This window comes from Panthera leo, chromosome B4 (assembly GCF_018350215.1).
Source record: "Panthera leo isolate Ple1 chromosome B4, P.leo_Ple1_pat1.1, whole genome shotgun sequence".
Taxonomy (NCBI): Eukaryota; Metazoa; Chordata; class Mammalia; order Carnivora; family Felidae; genus Panthera; species Panthera leo.
In genome coordinates, this window is record NC_056685.1 from 34092501 (window position 1) to 34109339 (window position 16839).

Consider the following 16839-nt stretch of genomic DNA (forward strand, 5'->3'; position numbering starts at 1 on the left):
CCCAATTTTCAATCCTGGGCAAACTGGACACTTGGTTAACCTAATATGTATATTTGGGAAACATGTTAATTAGGACAGGCTAGTCTGTGCTATGTAATAAATGAAGCCAGAAATTTCAGCAACTTAACTCAAAAGTCCACTCTCTCCCTCCCATGTTACATATCTAACTTAGGGAACTGGAAGACATGCTCCATGTAGTCACTTAGCAACCCTTATTGCTGGTGGCTCTGCCCTACTATAACAATGCCATTTGGAACATATGATCTCTCCTACACCCACACCCCCACAAAGCAAGGGAGAAAGGCATATTGGTTCTTAAATGCTACAGCCTAGAAGTGACACAAATCATACTACTCAAATTCCTTTGGCTAGGACTAGTCCATATGGCTCTGCCTAAATGCAATTTTTCCCTGGGTCTAGCAAGGAGATAAGAATAAGATACGGGTGAACATTAGTAATCACTATCACAGGAAACTACCATTCCAGAGCAGCTCAGTTTGAGTGAAAAAATCCAGACAGGAATAAGCATAGTTTGTTTATTTATTTTTTAAAGTTTATTTATTTTTGAAAGAGAGAGAGAGGGAGAGAGAGAATGAGCGGGGGGGGGGGGGGGGGGGGGGGGAGGGACAGAAAGAGAGGGAAGCACAGAATCCGAAGCAGGCTCCAGGTTCTGAGATGTCAGTACAGAGCCTGACATGAGGCTCAAACCCACGAACCCTGAAATCATGACCTGAGCCGAAGTCAGACGTTTAACCAACTGAGTCACCCAGGTGTCCCAAGCATGGTTTCTTTAAAATACCACACAGGGGCACCTGGCTAGCTCAGTCAGTTCAGCACGAGACTCTTGATTTCAAGGTTGTGAGTTTAAGCCATACGTTGGACGTAGAGATTACTTCCAAATAAAATCTTTAAAATAAATAAATAAATAAATAAAAAATAAATAAATAAATAAATAAATAAATAAATAAATAAATAAATAAGGCACCTGGGTGGCTCAGTTGGTTAGCTTCTGACTCTTGATTTCAGTTGAGGTCATGATCCTGGGCTTGTGGGATTGAGCCCCACATCAGGCTCCGTGCTGAGCATGGAGCCTGCTTAGGATTCTCTCTCTCTCTCTCTCTCTCTCTCTCTCTCTCTGTCTCTCTCTCTCTCTCTGTCTCTCTCTCTCTCCTTTTGCCCCTCTCCCACACTCGCACACTCTCTCTCTCTCTCAAATAAAATTAAATAAACAAATAAGACAGTAAGAGACATAAGATGTAATAGGTGATGACCAAATCATAGAAACCAATGAAAGTTTTATAAAGTAGCCTTAAGGGAAAGGGAGCAACTGTGGGTTCCCAATGTAAGGGGCAATGTGAGGAAGTTCAATATGGGCTTGTAGCATGCAAAATGAATAATGGAGAAGACATAACATGAAGGAGAAAAATCAGGATATATTTGCAATAACTTGAGGCAGGACCTGTAGGATAATGGGAGAATCAGCACAAAATTGGGACAGTTAGTAACAGCTGACAAAGAAAGAGGGCAGGAGAGGTGCCTGGCTGACTCTGTCAGTAGAGCATGTGACTCTTAATCTCAGGGTAGTGAGTTCCAGCCCCGTGCTGGGTGTAGAGCTTACTAAAAAAGAAAGGAAGGAAAGAAGGAAAGGAGGGAGGAAGGGAGAGGGCAGGAGGCAGAGAAAAAAGCTAAAGGATGACTCCTATGTTTCAAGTCTGGGTAGCAGGTGGTATTGTGAACAAATTATTGTAAAAACAGGGGTTGGCTTAGAAGGGAAAATAAAAACCTGAGTTCTAGACCTGAGTGTCTAATATTACACTAGTCACTAGCCACATGCAATTTTTTAAGTTTAAATAAAAATTAAATAAAATTAAAAATTCAGTTCCTTAGTCACACTTCATACTAGTCATACTTCAAGCATTCAACTATCTCATATGACTTGTGACTACAATATTGGACAGGGCACATACACAACATGCTCATAACTGCCCAAAGTTCTATTAATTAGTATTTTTCTAGACCTATCAGGCTATCACTAATCAGAAGAAGGTTTTAGAAAAGTAAATGAAACTAGAAACTGAAAAAGACGAGTTTTAAGGAATTTGTGGGCTAACTGAAGGACTGTCATTCACCCATTCCAAAGAAGACATGTCCCACAGCAGGAGACTACAGATATTTAATTACTGACATGGATAGATGTTCAAATATGTTGTTAATTTTTAAAATGTTATCAAATGGCACAGGTATTACCTCATTTTTATAAACCATAAATTCAAATTTACATGTTCCTATATAAATAGAGAAAAAAATCTTATTTTAATTACTGGATTATAGGATTTTTTTTTCTTACTGCCTTTTATTCTTTTACTTTTCCAAATACTTTCACATATATTAAAAACATTTTAATAAGAAAAGAAATACAATTAAAGATTGGAAGTGACAAGGAGACAGACTTGGACTTAACACTAACATCATTTAGTTTTGTGCATAAATGGAATGCACTCTTCAACAGTAATGAGTAAAATAAGGTTCCCTGCACTGATAACAAGTGTCAGCAAACTATAACCCATGGGCCAAATCTGGCCCACTGCATGTTTTTCTACAGGCCATTTTTAAATGATTGAAAAAAATAAAAAGATTACTATTTCATGACATAAAAATTAAAGTGCCTACAAGTAAAATTTAACTGGAATACAGCCAGTTGTTTCATGCTACAACAGTGGCAATGAATGGTTGCACCAAAGCCTGTGTGTGGCGCTCTCACAGCTTCACACTGTTGCTCAGCACACTATATATTGCAGTGACAGTTATAACTACACAGCATTTCAATCACCATGCATACTGCCATACCACAACTTTTATTTTACCTGTGCATATCCATCATGTCAAAACAAAACAAATAGAAAAGTGGGCTTTGAATATCCTACTTACTCTTAAGGCACAATGGAATATACATTACCTTGTTATCAAATTAGGTGGCAAAGTATTGTGCTTATTATGCAGTGGCATTATAGCTGTGCTAGAAGCACACCACATACATTGATATTACCAGACTATAAAGCACTCATCAAAAAAATAAAATAAAATAGCACCATCAGAGTATTCCCAACTCACAGGAAAGCAAGTCAGGAATATTAGAAAATTTTAAATGGAAAATTTTTAATTTAAAATGGAGGGGCACCTGGGTGGCTCAATTAGTTGAGCTGGCATCTCTCAATTTCGGCTCAGGTCATGATCTCACGGTTGTAGGATTGAGTCCTGCATCAGGCTCCCTGCTCGGCATGGAATCCACTTGAGATTCTCTCTCTCTCTCCTTCTCTCTCTCTCTCTCTCTCTCTCCCTCTACCCCTTCCCTACTCTCTTTCTAAAAAAAAAAAAAAAAGAAAAGAAAAGAATATAAAATGGAACTTTTCATTGTACAATTTCTTCATAAAAATAATGAAATAAAACATGAAAAATGAAATTTTCATAAAATTCCTATTTTTATGAATTCAATAAAATTAAAATTAAAATTTTTATGAATTTCATAAAAATGAAAATGAGGCTGCACCCAAAGTAAGTTTCTAAGTGGCTCAGTGGTTAATCCAACAAGGAAAGCCATTTCCAGATGTTGAGTTAATTAAGCTGTATTCTCCTGAAGCAGCTGAAGAAGTATGTCAGAAAGACATAAGTTCAAGATTAGCCTTTTGGAGAGAATAGTTGCTCAAGGAGTTGGGGACAATAGGAACAACATCAACAGTCAATTGAAATACAAGGCAAACAATTTTGAGTGGTTTTCTTTGGCTCTTGATGCACTGACAGTTGTCTGAAACTGTTCAGCTGTTGTTTATTCAAGGAGTCAATGCTGAGTTTGAAGTGACTAAAGAACTGGCATAGCCTACACAAAATAATTATGGGTGAGAATATTTTCAAAGAAATTGAGAAAACACTAATTCACTACAATGCAAAGTATTGTAGTAAGATACAATACAATGCTAAGATATGTTACTGATAATGGCAAAATATGTGTGGAGCAGAAAAAGTCTTATTAGTTTGACAAAATTAGTTTGACAGATTATGAAAATGTAAAGTATTTAAAACCTATGGTTATTCACAGTAGTGTTCATCAGTAGGTACTCCGGAAAATATCAGAATCTATCTCATGTTAATGAACCGGGAGTTTCAACAGTGAACTTCATTTGCTGTTGTGGACTTAATTACTGTCAGTTTCATGAATTTTTGTCAGAAATAGAAGCTGAATGTCCTGACCTACCCTACCACACAGCAGTTCAATGCTAAGCAGTGGAAGTGTTTCACTGCAATTTTTTGAGCTCAAGAATGAGACTGAAATTTTTCTGAACAAGAAGAGCCACGCCCAACCACTATTATCAAAAAACAAATAGCTATAGAAATTACCTTTCACTGCAGATGTAAAAATGTTTCTTAATAACTGAATCTAAAATTACAAGGCCTACCGTTTGCCAACATTGCCCTAGACAATGTTCCTAAGAGTCAGTGACACTATCCCTTGGACTACATTCTCCTTGTTGGGTCCCCAGGGAAAGAAGTCTGTCCTACAGAGAGATACACTCACTCCTGGTTCCATACAACAGAGCAAGTATTGTTCCCTGATAATGGAGTTCATGCCCCACAAGTAACAATCCGTAACCTGGTAGATACTACCTAAAGCAATCTACATATTCTATGCAATCCCTATCAAAATAACCCCAGCTTTCTTCACAGAGCTAGAACAAACATTCCTAAAATTTGTATGGAACCAGAAAAGACCCTGAATAGCCAAAGTAATCCTGAAAAAGAAAACCAAAGCTGGAGGTATCACAATTCCAGACTTCAAGCTGTATTACAAAGCGGTAATCATCAAGACAGTATGGTACTGGCACAAAAATACATAGATCAATGGAACAAAATAGAGAACCCAGAAATTGACCCACAAACATATGGCCAACTAAACTTCAACAAAGCAGGAAAGAATATCCAATGGAAAAAAGACAGTCTCTTCAGCAAATGGTGCTGGGAAAAATGGACAGTGATATGTAGAAGAATTGAACCTGGACCACTTTCTTACACCATACACAAAAATAAACTCAAAATGGATAAAAGACCTACATGTAAGACAGGAAGCCATCAAAATCCTAAAGAAGAAAGCAGACAACAACCTCTTTGACCTTAGCCGCAGCAACTTCTTACTTGACATGTCTCCAGAGGAGGAGGCGAGGGAAACAAAAGCAAAAACTAACTGTCGGGACCTCATCAAGATAAAAAGCTTCTATACAGCAAAGAAAACAATTCGTCAAACTAAAAGGCAACTGACAGAATGGGAGAAGATAGTGGCAAATGACAGATAAAGGGTTAGTATCCAGAATCTATAAAGAACTTTTCAAACTCAACACCCCCCCAAAAAAAGACAAATAATCTAGTGAAGAAATGGGCAAAAGACACGAATGGACATTTTTCCAAAGAAGACATACAGATGGCTTAGACGCATGGAAAGATGCTCAACATCACTCATCATCAGGGATATACAAATCAAAACCACAATGAGATACCACCTCATACCTGTCAGAATGGCTAAAATTAACAACTCAGGCAACAACAGATGTTGGCGAGGATGTAGAGAAAAAGGAACCCTTTTGCACTGGTGGGAATGCAAACTGGTGTAGCCACTCTGGAAAATAGTATGGAAGTTCCTCAAAAAATTAAAAATAGAACTACCCTAAGACCCAGCAATTGCACTGCGAGGTATTTATCCAAAGGATACAAAAATGCTGATTTGAAGGAGCACATGCACCCCAGTGCTTATGGCAGCATTACCAGCAATAGCCAAAGTACAGAAAGAGCCCAAATGTCCACTGACTGATGAATGGATAAAGAAGACATAGCAGGGGCGCCTGGGTGGCTCAGTCGGTTAAGTGTCCGACTTCGGCTCAGGTCATGATCTCACGGTCCGTGAGTTCAAGCCCCGCGTCAGGCTCTGTGCTGACAGCTCAGAGCCTGGAGCCTATTTCCGATTCTGTGTCTCCCTCTCTCTCTGACCCTCCCCTGTTCATGCTCTGTCTCTCTCTGTCTCAAAAATAAATAAACGTTAAAAAAAAAAAAAAAAAAGAAGACATGGCATAGCCATACAATGGAATATTACTCAGCAATCAAAAAGAATGAAATCTTGCCATTTGCAAAAATGTAGATGGAACTAGAGTGTATTATGCTAAGTGAAATTAGTCAGAGAAAGACAAATACAATATGATTTCACTCATATATGGAATTTAAGATACAAAACAGATGAACATAAGGGAAGAGAAGCAAAAATAATACAAAAACAGGGAGAAGAACAAACCATAAGAGACTCTTAAATACAAAGAATAAACTGAGGGTTGCTGGAGGGATTTTGGGTGGGGGGATGTGCTAAATGGGCAAAGGTTATTAAAGAGGACACTTGTTGGGATGAGCACTGGGTGTTTTATGTAAGTGATGAATCACTAAATTCTACTCCTGAAATCATTATTATACCATATGTTAACTAAGTTGGATGTAAATTTAAAAATGAATTAATTAATTTAATAAAATGGTCAGTCAACTGTCCTTAACCTACCTACCACAGCCAATGCAATGGCACGAGCCCTAGCACATCAGCAGATAGGTCTAAATGTCCTTGCATGGATTATAATGGGTAGAAGACTGGCCTTGGACTACATTCTGGCCAATACCTCCTACTGAGTTGGATTAATACTACTGGTTAAGTGGAACAAGCCATACATGCTAAGGAAAGGAAACTAATCTGAACTCTGAAGACACCTACTAGTCCCTTCTGAGACTTACTCACTTGGCTGAATCTGGGATTCTGAGGTGGATAGCTGAGATCCACATTGCAGAATGCCTTCATCCTGCTAATTGGGATCCTGTTCAGAATAGCCTTAATCTAGGGGCACCTTGGTGGCTCAGCCGGTTAGGTGACCGACTTCAGCTCAGGTCACGATCTCGCCATCCATAAATTCGGGCCCTGCGTTGGGCTCTGTGATGACAGCTTGGAGCCTGGAGCCTGCTTCAGATTCTGTGTCTCCTCCCTCTCTCTCTCTGCCCCTCCCCCACTCACGTTCTGTCTCTCAAAAATGAATAAATGTTTAAAAAAATTAAAAAGAAAAATAGCCTTAATCTAGTGTTATACAAGACAAACTAAATGGATTTCACTGAATGTCACTGCATCTAATTTTCAAGGGTAGATTGCAATAGCCTGCAATGAATCCCAAGGATCCCTGTATGTCCTTACTGAGTATGACAAACTGAAGACCTAACTGTCCTCTGACTCTAAGCCATTTTTATAACTAGTAATGAAGACAACTAGATAGGTCAAAATGACCACAAAGTGACTGCTCACTCTCTGAAATAGGTAACTGGCTTGCTACAAAAGGTGCTAAGCCCTTAGTACTGGGTACCTCAGCTGCAGTACAACCCACTACATAAAATGCCATCAAGTGGGCTCATCACATTACCCTTTGGTAGATCGAGGCAGGGTGAACCAGTGTTATCATGCAACATTCTTGGTGTTTGTTAGGCTAGGGCAGTAATACATGGTCTTACTCTTATCCACTGGGTCTTGATGCCTACTTTGGCATCTATGAAGTTCTAGGAGACTGAAGTATAAAAACCACATGTGTTCCATAAAATTAATCCCCAGAATCTTCCTCCCAAAGCAAAATGCTGGTCCAGATACAATTCCTACCTCAGGTGTGCTAACAACGTATGCATTAATCACTATCAACACAACTACTTGGTTGGATTCCCTGTATGTCTATTATGGTATTTGTTCACTGAGTCTAGACACCTAAGTCTTAAAACAATGGAATCCAGCACTTTCAGAGTTATAACTAGTTTTTAAAACAATGTGTAAAAACTTAAAAAGTTATACTATATGGTATGACAATTTAGAAGCCACATATTTATTTTAAATGACAAACTCCTTATAAAAATATTGTTATTCCTTGATCCAATAGTTTGACTCTAGATGATTTAGCAAAAGTAAATAAATGAAAAAAAGCAATATATAAAAGCATTCTTTTTTAATTTTTTTTTTACATTTATTTATTTTTGAGAGACAGAGTAAGACAGAGCACAAGCGGGGGAGGGGCAGAGAGAGAAGGAGACACAGAATCTGAAGCAGGCTCCAGGCTCTGAGCCATCAGCACAGAGCTTGACACGGGGCTCGAACCCATGGACCATGAGATCATGACCTGAGTCGAAGCCAGTCACTTAACCGATGGGCCACCCAGGAGCCCCTAAAAGCATTCTTAACTAACCTCTACTGAAGTGATTTGGTGAATTAAGTAACCCATTACGATTTCACTATAAAATATACTGAATATGCCCGCTGCCAGCTGAACACATACAGCTAGCAGACTACTTTCTAGCACATGTAAGTTATATGCTTACCAAGAATCAGCTATTTTCTCCTGATCTATTTATGAAAGTTGCACTTGTCACTTAAATTGTACAATTTATTTAAAATCACAGACATTACTAATATGATTGTGCAAAGAGACTTGACACTTCTCTAAATTAAATATTTTATAAAGTTGCTTTAAAAATACCATATTAGGGGCACCTGGGTGGCTCAGTTGGTTAAGCGTCCGACTTCAGCTCAGGTCATGATCTCACGGCTTGTGGGTTTGAGCCCTGCATCAGGCTCTGTGCTGACAGCTGGGAGCCAGGAGCCTGGAGCCTGCTTCAGATTCTGTGTCTCCCTCTATCTAGCCCTCCCCCACTCATGCTCTGTTTCACTCTCTCTCAAAAAACAAACATTAAAAAAAATTTTTAATAATAATAATAGAATTAATTTAAAATTAAAAAATTTTAAAAAAATAAAAATACTGTATCAGGGTGCCTGGGTGGCTCAATCACTTAAATGACCGACTCCTGATTTTGGCTGAGGTTATGATCTCACAGTTTTGAGGTCAAGCCCTGAATCTGGCTCTCTGCTGTCAGAGCAGAGCCCACTTCAGATCCTCCGTCCCCCTCTCTTTCTGTCCCCTCCCACTCGCATGCACTAGTTCTCGCTCTCTTTCTCAAAAATAAATAAACATTAAAAAAAACAAAACTGTATGGGCGCCTGGGTGGCTCAGTCAGTTAAGCGTCCAACTTTAGCTCAGGTCATGATCTCACAGCTCATGGTTTCAAGCCCCACATCTGGCTCTGTGCTGACAGCTCAGAGCCTGGAACCTGCTTCGGATTCTGTGTCTCCCTCTCTCTCTGGCCCTCCCCAGCTTGCACTCTGGCTCTCTCTCTCTCTCTCTCAAAAATAAACACTAACAAAAAAAATTTTTTTTAAATACTATATCAAATTGGTGTGAGAGAAACAACTGTAAAAGATTGGGAGGAAATCATAAAAATCTAGAATGACTCTTCATACTGTTTTATAAGTGTCTTTATGTTCTAACTCAGCTTTAAACAAATTGGAAAATATAGGTAATAGAAATGATTTATGCTAGAAAAATGACATGGACATCAACAAACATATTTTTTTAAAAAGACATGACCTTTCATCAAAATTGCTAAATAAATGTATATCCATTAACATTTTAAGTTAAAATTTATTTTTTTTTTAATGTTTACTTTTTATTTTTGAGAAAGAGAGACAGACTTTTTATTTTTGAGAAAGAGAGCACTGAGTGGGGGAGGGGCAGAGAGAGAGGGAGACACAGAGCTGGAAGTGGGCTAGAGCATGGAGCCTGCTTCAGATTCTGTGTCTCTCCCTCTCTCTGACCCTCCCCCACCCACGCTCTGTCTCTTTCCCTCAAAAATAAACATTAAAAAAAATTAGGGGTGGGGCGCCTGGGTGGCGCAGTTGGCTAAGCGTCCGACTTCAGCCAGGTCACGATCTCGCGGTCCGTGAGTTCGAGCCCCGCGTCAGGCTCTGGGCTGATGGCTCGGAGCCTGGAGCCTGTTTCCGATTCTGTGTCTCCCTCTCTCTCTGCCCCTCCCCCGTTCATGCTCTGTCTCTCTCTCTGTCCCTAAAATAAATAAAAAAAAAACGTTGAAAAAAAAAAAAAAAAAAAATTAGGGGTGCCTGGGTGGCTCGTCGGTTGAGCGTCCGACTCTCGGTTCCGGCTCAGGTCACAATCTCACATTTTGTGGGTTCAAGCCCCGTATCGGGCTCTAAGCTGACAGCATGGAGCCTGCTTGGGTTTCTCTCTCCATCTCTCTCTGCTCCGCCCCTGCATGTGCTGTCTCTGTCTCTCTCAAAATAAGTAAATAAACGTAAAAAAAATTTTTTTAAATAGAAAATAAGAAAGTAAAAGAGTTACTTTTATAAATTATAAATTATTATAACTGGTTATAAATTATAAATTAAATAGGTGGTATTGCATTTTCTTCTAGGAGTTTTTAAAGTTATTTTGATGCAATTTTGTTAAAATAGAAACCTGTTGGGGTACCTGGGTGGTTCAGTCAGTTAAGTGGTGACTCGATATTGGCTCAGGAAATGATGTCACAGTTTGTGAATTTGAATCCCACCGTGTGCTGACAAGGTAGAGCCTGTTTGGGATTCTCTTTCTCCCTCTCTCTGCCCCTCCCCTACTCGTGCGAACACTCTCACTCAAAATAAATAAATATTTTTTAAAAAAAGAATATTTAGGGGCACCTGGGTGGCTCAGTTGCTTAGACAACTGACTTCAGCTCAGGTCATGATCTCGCAGTTTGTGAGTTTGAGCCCCGCGTCGGACTCTGTGCTGACAGCTCAGAGCCTGGAGCCTACTTCAGATTCTGTTCTCCCCCTCTCTCTACCCCTCCCCTGCTCATAGTCTGTGTCTCTCTGTCTCTCAATAATAAAAAAATAAACGTTAAAAAATTTTAAAAAAAAGGAACATTTATGGGGTGCCCAGGTGGCTCAGTCGGTTAAGCATCCAACTTTGGCTCAGGTCATGATCTCATTGTTTGTGAGTTCGAGCCCTGCGTCAGGCTCTGTGCTGACAGCTCAGAGCCTGAAGCCTGCCTCAGATTCTGGGTCTCCCTCTCTCTCTGCCTTCCTCTGCTTGTGTTCTGTCTCTCTCTCTCTTAAAAATATATAATAAACGTTAAAAAAATTTTTAAAAAAAGAACATTTATGATGATGTTATATCTTATGAAGAAGGCTAATTTAGACTCCAGTAACTGTTTTAAGCTTCATTTGGTAAAGTATTTACAGAAGAATACATACAACTTCACAATAAAAGAATTATGCTAAAAACTCTCTTAAGCCTAGCAGATACATAAATCTATTGTTTAAATCTAATATCCTTGAGGGCAAAAAAACAGACACTCAGATCAATGGAACAGAATAGAGAACCCAGAAATGGACCACAAACATATGGCCAACTAATCTTTGACAAAGCAGGAAAGAATATCCAGTGGAATAAAGACAGTTTCTTCAGCAAGTGGTACTGGGAAAACTGGACAGCGACATGCAGAAAAATGAACCTGGACCACTTTCTTACACCATACACAAAAATAAACTCAAAATAGATTAAAGACCTAAGTGCAAGAGAGGAAGCCATCAAAATCCTCAAGGAGAAAGCAGGCAAAAACTTCTTTGACCTTGGCCACAGCAACTTCTTACTCAATATGTCTCCTGAGGCAAGGGAAACAAAAGGAAAAATGAACTATCGGGACCTCATCAAAATAAAAAGCTTCTACACAGCGAAGGAAACAATCAGCAAAACTAAAAGGCAACCGATGGAATGGGAGAAGATATTTGCAAACGACACATCAAATAAAGGGTTGGTATCCAAAATCTATAAAGAACTTAATCAAATTCAACACCCAAAAAACAAATAATCCAGTGAAGAAATAGGCAAAGACATGAATAGACACTTCTGCAAAGAAGACATCCAGATGGCCAACCGACACATGAAAAAATGCTCAACTTCACTCATCATCAGGGAAATACAAATCAAAACCAAAATGAGATACCACCTCACACGTGTTAGAATGGCTAACATTAACAACTCAGGCAACAACAGATGTTGGCAAGAATGCAGAGAAAAAGGATCTCTTTTGCCCTGCTGGTGGGAATGCAAACTGGTGCAGTCACTCTGGAAAACAATATGGAGGTTCCTCAAAAAATTACAAATAGAACTACCCTACGACCCAGCAACTGCACTATTAGGTATTTATCCAAGGGATACAGGTATGCTGTTTTGAAAGGGCACATGCACCCCAATGTTTATGGCAGCACTATCAACAATAGCCAAAGTATAGAAAGAGCCCAAATGTCCACTGATGGATGAATGGATAAAGAAGATGTGGTATATATATACAACGGAATATTACTCGGCAATCAAAAAGAATGAAATCTTACCATTTGTAACTACATGGATGGAACTAGAGGGTATTATCCTAAGCGAAATTAGTCGGAGAAAGACAAATATCATATGACTTCACTCATATGAGGACTTTAAGACACAGAACAGATGAAAACAAGGGAAGAGAAGCAAAAATATATAAAAACAGGGAGGGGACAAAACATAAAAGACTCTTAAATATGGAAAGCAAACAAAAGGTTACTGGAGGGGTTGTGGGAGGGGGGATGGACTAAATGGGTAAGGGGCATTAAGGAATCTACTGCTGAAATCATTGTTGCACTATATGCTAATTTGGATATAAATTGAAAAAATAAAAATTTTTTAAAAACTAATGTCCTTGAAAAGAGTCAATTCAAGAAACTTAACTATATTAAAAGTTTTAACATAATTGTGTAATTCTAATCTATGTCTTGTTAAGTATAAAATCTCTAAAGAAGGGTAGATTTCTGTTCATTTACAGGTACTTAGTACATTTTTACATGTACCAACAGCAGTCATTTACATTATTATGCTCTTAAAAAGCATTAAAAGTCTTTTCTGGGAACGGATCAGGGGGTGGGAAGGGATGGGATAAGGGTTTATTCTTTAAAAAAATTATTAGTATTGTTTGATCTTATAACCACAGATATAAATTATTTAAATATATGTACTTTTAAATATGAAGTAATTATTAGTACTCAACAGAACCACCATAAGCCAAAGATAATACCTTGGGGTGAGGAAAGATGTTGCTCTTGCAGCTTCTCCTGAGAGAGGAGTCCCAAGTAGCTGAGAACAACATACTTTGTTTCATAGTGAAATCCTAGAGGCACAGTAGTAGAGGACGCCATTGAGTTTGCTGGCAGAGCTCCAAAAAGGTCTACTTATGGATGTGTAAAACCTAAAACATAAAAGTATTTTTTCAGTTTAAAGTTTATTACATGCTATACATTTCCCCATGGACTCCAATTATTCAACTAGATACCAAAATAAATATTTGACTATTCTTCTCAGTAATCTTTAAAAATTGTAACTTTAGCTTACTTACAAGTGGGAATTTATTAATTCAAATTTCAAATCAAAGGCAAATTTCTCTATCTCTCCTTAGTTTCTCTGTTTTCACCTATGTGGCAAAAAAAAACTGGCTATGTCCCCACTTCCCCCACCCCAATATATGTTCTCTTATTTCTTTTTAATAATAAAACCTCCCAGGGGCACCTGGCTGGCTCAATCAATAGAACTGACTCTTTATCTCAGGGTTGTGAGATTGAACCCCACGTTGGGTATGGAGATTACTTAAAAATAAAATCGTAAAAAAAAAAAAAAAAAATTAAAAGAAAAATAAACCCTCCTAGTCTTGTTAGACACATGGCCACACAACTGCCGACCACATTTTCCAGTTCCTTAGCAGCTTAATGTGCCATATGATTAGCCTGAGTGAGGGGAATATGAGAAGTTATATGTATAATCTGTGGGTCTCTCCTTAAAGACTTTCTCTTTCCTCCTTGCTATGGTTTGGAATGTGAATACAGCAGATACCCGTTCTGACATGCAAACAAGGACCCCACCATAGGGGATGGTAAAGAGAAAAGGAACTGGGTTCTTGAGTGACCATGTGTAGCAGAACCGCCCTGCCCCCCTGAACCAACCACCTCTGGACTATTATTTAAGGCACTTCATTCTGAAATCTCTTCATTAACATGTACCCTAATTAATATAACTACAGCTTTTACCTCTTCACACAGACTTAGTAGCTGTTGTACCTACCATGTACCGTAACAGTTGTTTCAAATAAAAAATTATAATAAGAAGTTTGCAAATAACTTTGTTTTCTACTTAAATAATACTAACTGCTTTAAGATCGCAAGAAATATTCAGTCAAAGAAAAAGAGGTTCAGGAGTGCCTGGTTGGCTCAGTTGGTAGAGCATGCGACTCTTGATCTCAAGGTTGTGCATTCGAGCCTCATTGTTGGGTGTAGAGATGACTTAGAATAAAATATTTCATTTAAATAAAATCTAAGATAAATAAATAAATAAATAAATAAATAAATAAATAAATAAATAAAATCTTAAAAAAAAAAAAAAAAAAGGAAGGAAAGAAAAACAGGTCCAGATAACTAACAACATAAGACAGAGGCAGGCAGGGGGTGAGCCTGGGTGGCTCAGTCGGTTAAGTGTCTGACTCTTGATTTCGGCTCAGATCACAATCACAGTTTCTGGGATCAAGCCCCACATTGGGCTCTGCACTGACAGTGAGGAGCCTGCTTGGGATTCTCTCTCTCCCTCTCTTTCTCTGCCCCTCCCCTGCTCACACACTCTCTCAAAATAAATAAATAAAAATTAAAAAAAAAAAAAGAGACAAGCAACGTTGACAAAATTTAAGATCTATAAACAAACTAAGAGAAATGTCCAAGACTGACAAACAATGAAAAAATACATGCAGGATTTGAGATACACAAAATGAAACAGTGACTATATAAAGAGATAAAAAGGAAACAGCATAAAAACACGCTTTCAATGGTTAAATACAGTCTTTAAAAAATGAGAGTGCCTGGGTGGCTCAGTCAGTTAAGCGCCCAACTAGATTTTGGCTCAGGTACTGATCTCATGGTTCACGGGATGAAACTGTGCTTACAGGACAGAGCCTGCTTGGGATTCTCTTTCTCTCCGCCCCTCCCCCACTTTGCTCATGCTCTCTCTCAAAAATAAATAAACTTTAAAAAATGCATTTATGGTTGCTATTATCAATATTCACTTAGGCTGTCAAAAGAAATCTTAGTTCAACATTTAAAAATCCCTATTGTACGTCGGGCTCTGTGCTGACAGCTCAGAGCCTGGAGCCTGTTTCAGATTCTGTGTCTCCCTCTCTCTCTGACCCTCCCCTGTTCATGCTTTGTCTCTCTCTGTCTCAAAAATAAATAAATGTTTAAAAAAATAAAAATAAAAATAAAAATAAAAATCCCTATTGTAAAAAAAAAAAAAAAAAAAACTATAAAAAAATAAATAAATAATCCCTATTGTTTCCCATCTTCAGGGAACAATGCTACCAAATTATACCAAAACATACAATAATTCAAACAACAGGCCTTGGACTACCCTGCTCAACTTTAGAAGTTTATAAACTTCAAAAAGGTATTTCAAAATTACAAATACATACTCCAAAGAAAGGGAAAAAGTGTTACACTTTACTTCACAGAAATGAAAGCCACAACCACTATGTTCTTACCTGATGTTTTACCAAATATTTCATACTTTTACACTGTTACCATTTAATGGTGAGAAGACAGAATTTCAAAATTAAAAATATGAAAAGGGATACCCATAGAGATAAAATAAATTTTCTGAGGCCTATCAGCCAGGGATTAACTAGCAGCAGTGCTGTACTTCAGTTTTTGTTGTTGTTGTTGTTGTTGTTGTTTAGCTCCTGCCTGCCATCTGAAACCAATTTCCTATGTATCCAACATTGTGTCAATCTTGGTTGGAAACAAATCTCCCAACCCCACTACAAAAACTAAAACAACTAGACTTTTTCTCTCCTGTTCTGTTCTGTGGCATGCAGCGTCAGCCAAGTCAAAGACTCACACTAGGATCTAGAATCTGGAAAGACACGTAATGATAATTCATGGATAAGCTTGTGATCCTAGGTCAGCAGAGGCAGTGGTGCAGATCCAATAGCAATGTCCTATCTCTTCTATTTCTTGGCCTGACCCTGGCTGAATGTGCAGCCGAGTCTCCCTTGGTTCCTTCCTGCTTTCCCATCCATTCTGTGAGCTATCCAATGCCCTTTTCATAAGTTCCTTTTCTGCTTAAATAAGCTAAAATCACTTTGTGTTGTTGGCAACCAAGATGTAACTGGAACACGGGCCAAGGCTGGAACCTAATTTTCTTAAAACTTCTAAGGCAGTTTCTCAACAATTTTAATACACTACTTTCATGTGAAGATTACTAATTTTAGTTTAGAAAAATCTTCAAATTCTGCAAAGTCCACATATCAACCTAGTAATTATACCTCCTGAAACAGAAGTCAGTATCTTCTGATAATTTTTTGTGTTCATTCAACACACACTTATTTCTTAAGATACAAGGTACTCTCCAGGCATTAAGATAAATCATCTGCCCTCTGGAGTTTTTGACCATGTAGAAGAAAACAAAAATTACGAATAACAGTAACATTCTATGATACAAGTCAGTATCCAGAGTAGGGAAGGGCAACCCAAAAGAGTCTCTCTGGGACAGGGAAAAAGTAGAAACCAGGAAAGGCTTTAGAAAGTAAAATACAAACCAATCTTGGAACATGAGTAGATATTCACTAACTGAACCAGTTTAGGGGGATGGAATGAAGGAATTCAGATGTGAAGATGACCAGAAAAAAAGCACAGGAACGTTTTGAAACAGCACAGAACATAAAAACTATGGAATTTAACATGGCTAAATCATAAGATACAAGGGGGATGAGGTTTAGCAGGAGTAAGCAGCAGTCAGCATTTGGTATGCTTTTTATGCTATGGGATGTGAGGAAGTTTAGGTTTTATCCTAT

The 16839-nt window shown here is 38.3% G+C and overlaps 1 protein-coding gene across 6 annotated transcripts in view; it reads right to left on the reverse strand.

The window, feature by feature from the left end:
- Window positions 1-16839, reverse strand: part of BCL2L13 (BCL2 like 13) — a 96075-nt gene that overhangs the window by 67698 nt on the left and 11538 nt on the right. For all 6 annotated transcript variants that reach the window (XM_042945391.1, XM_042945394.1, XM_042945387.1 and 3 more), the window contains one exon: window positions 13033-13203. In XM_042945391.1, coding sequence (XP_042801325.1) covers window positions 13033-13153 — 121 coding nt within the window. In that variant the 5' untranslated portion in view covers window positions 13154-13203. The remainder of the gene's footprint in view (window positions 1-13032; window positions 13204-16839) is intronic.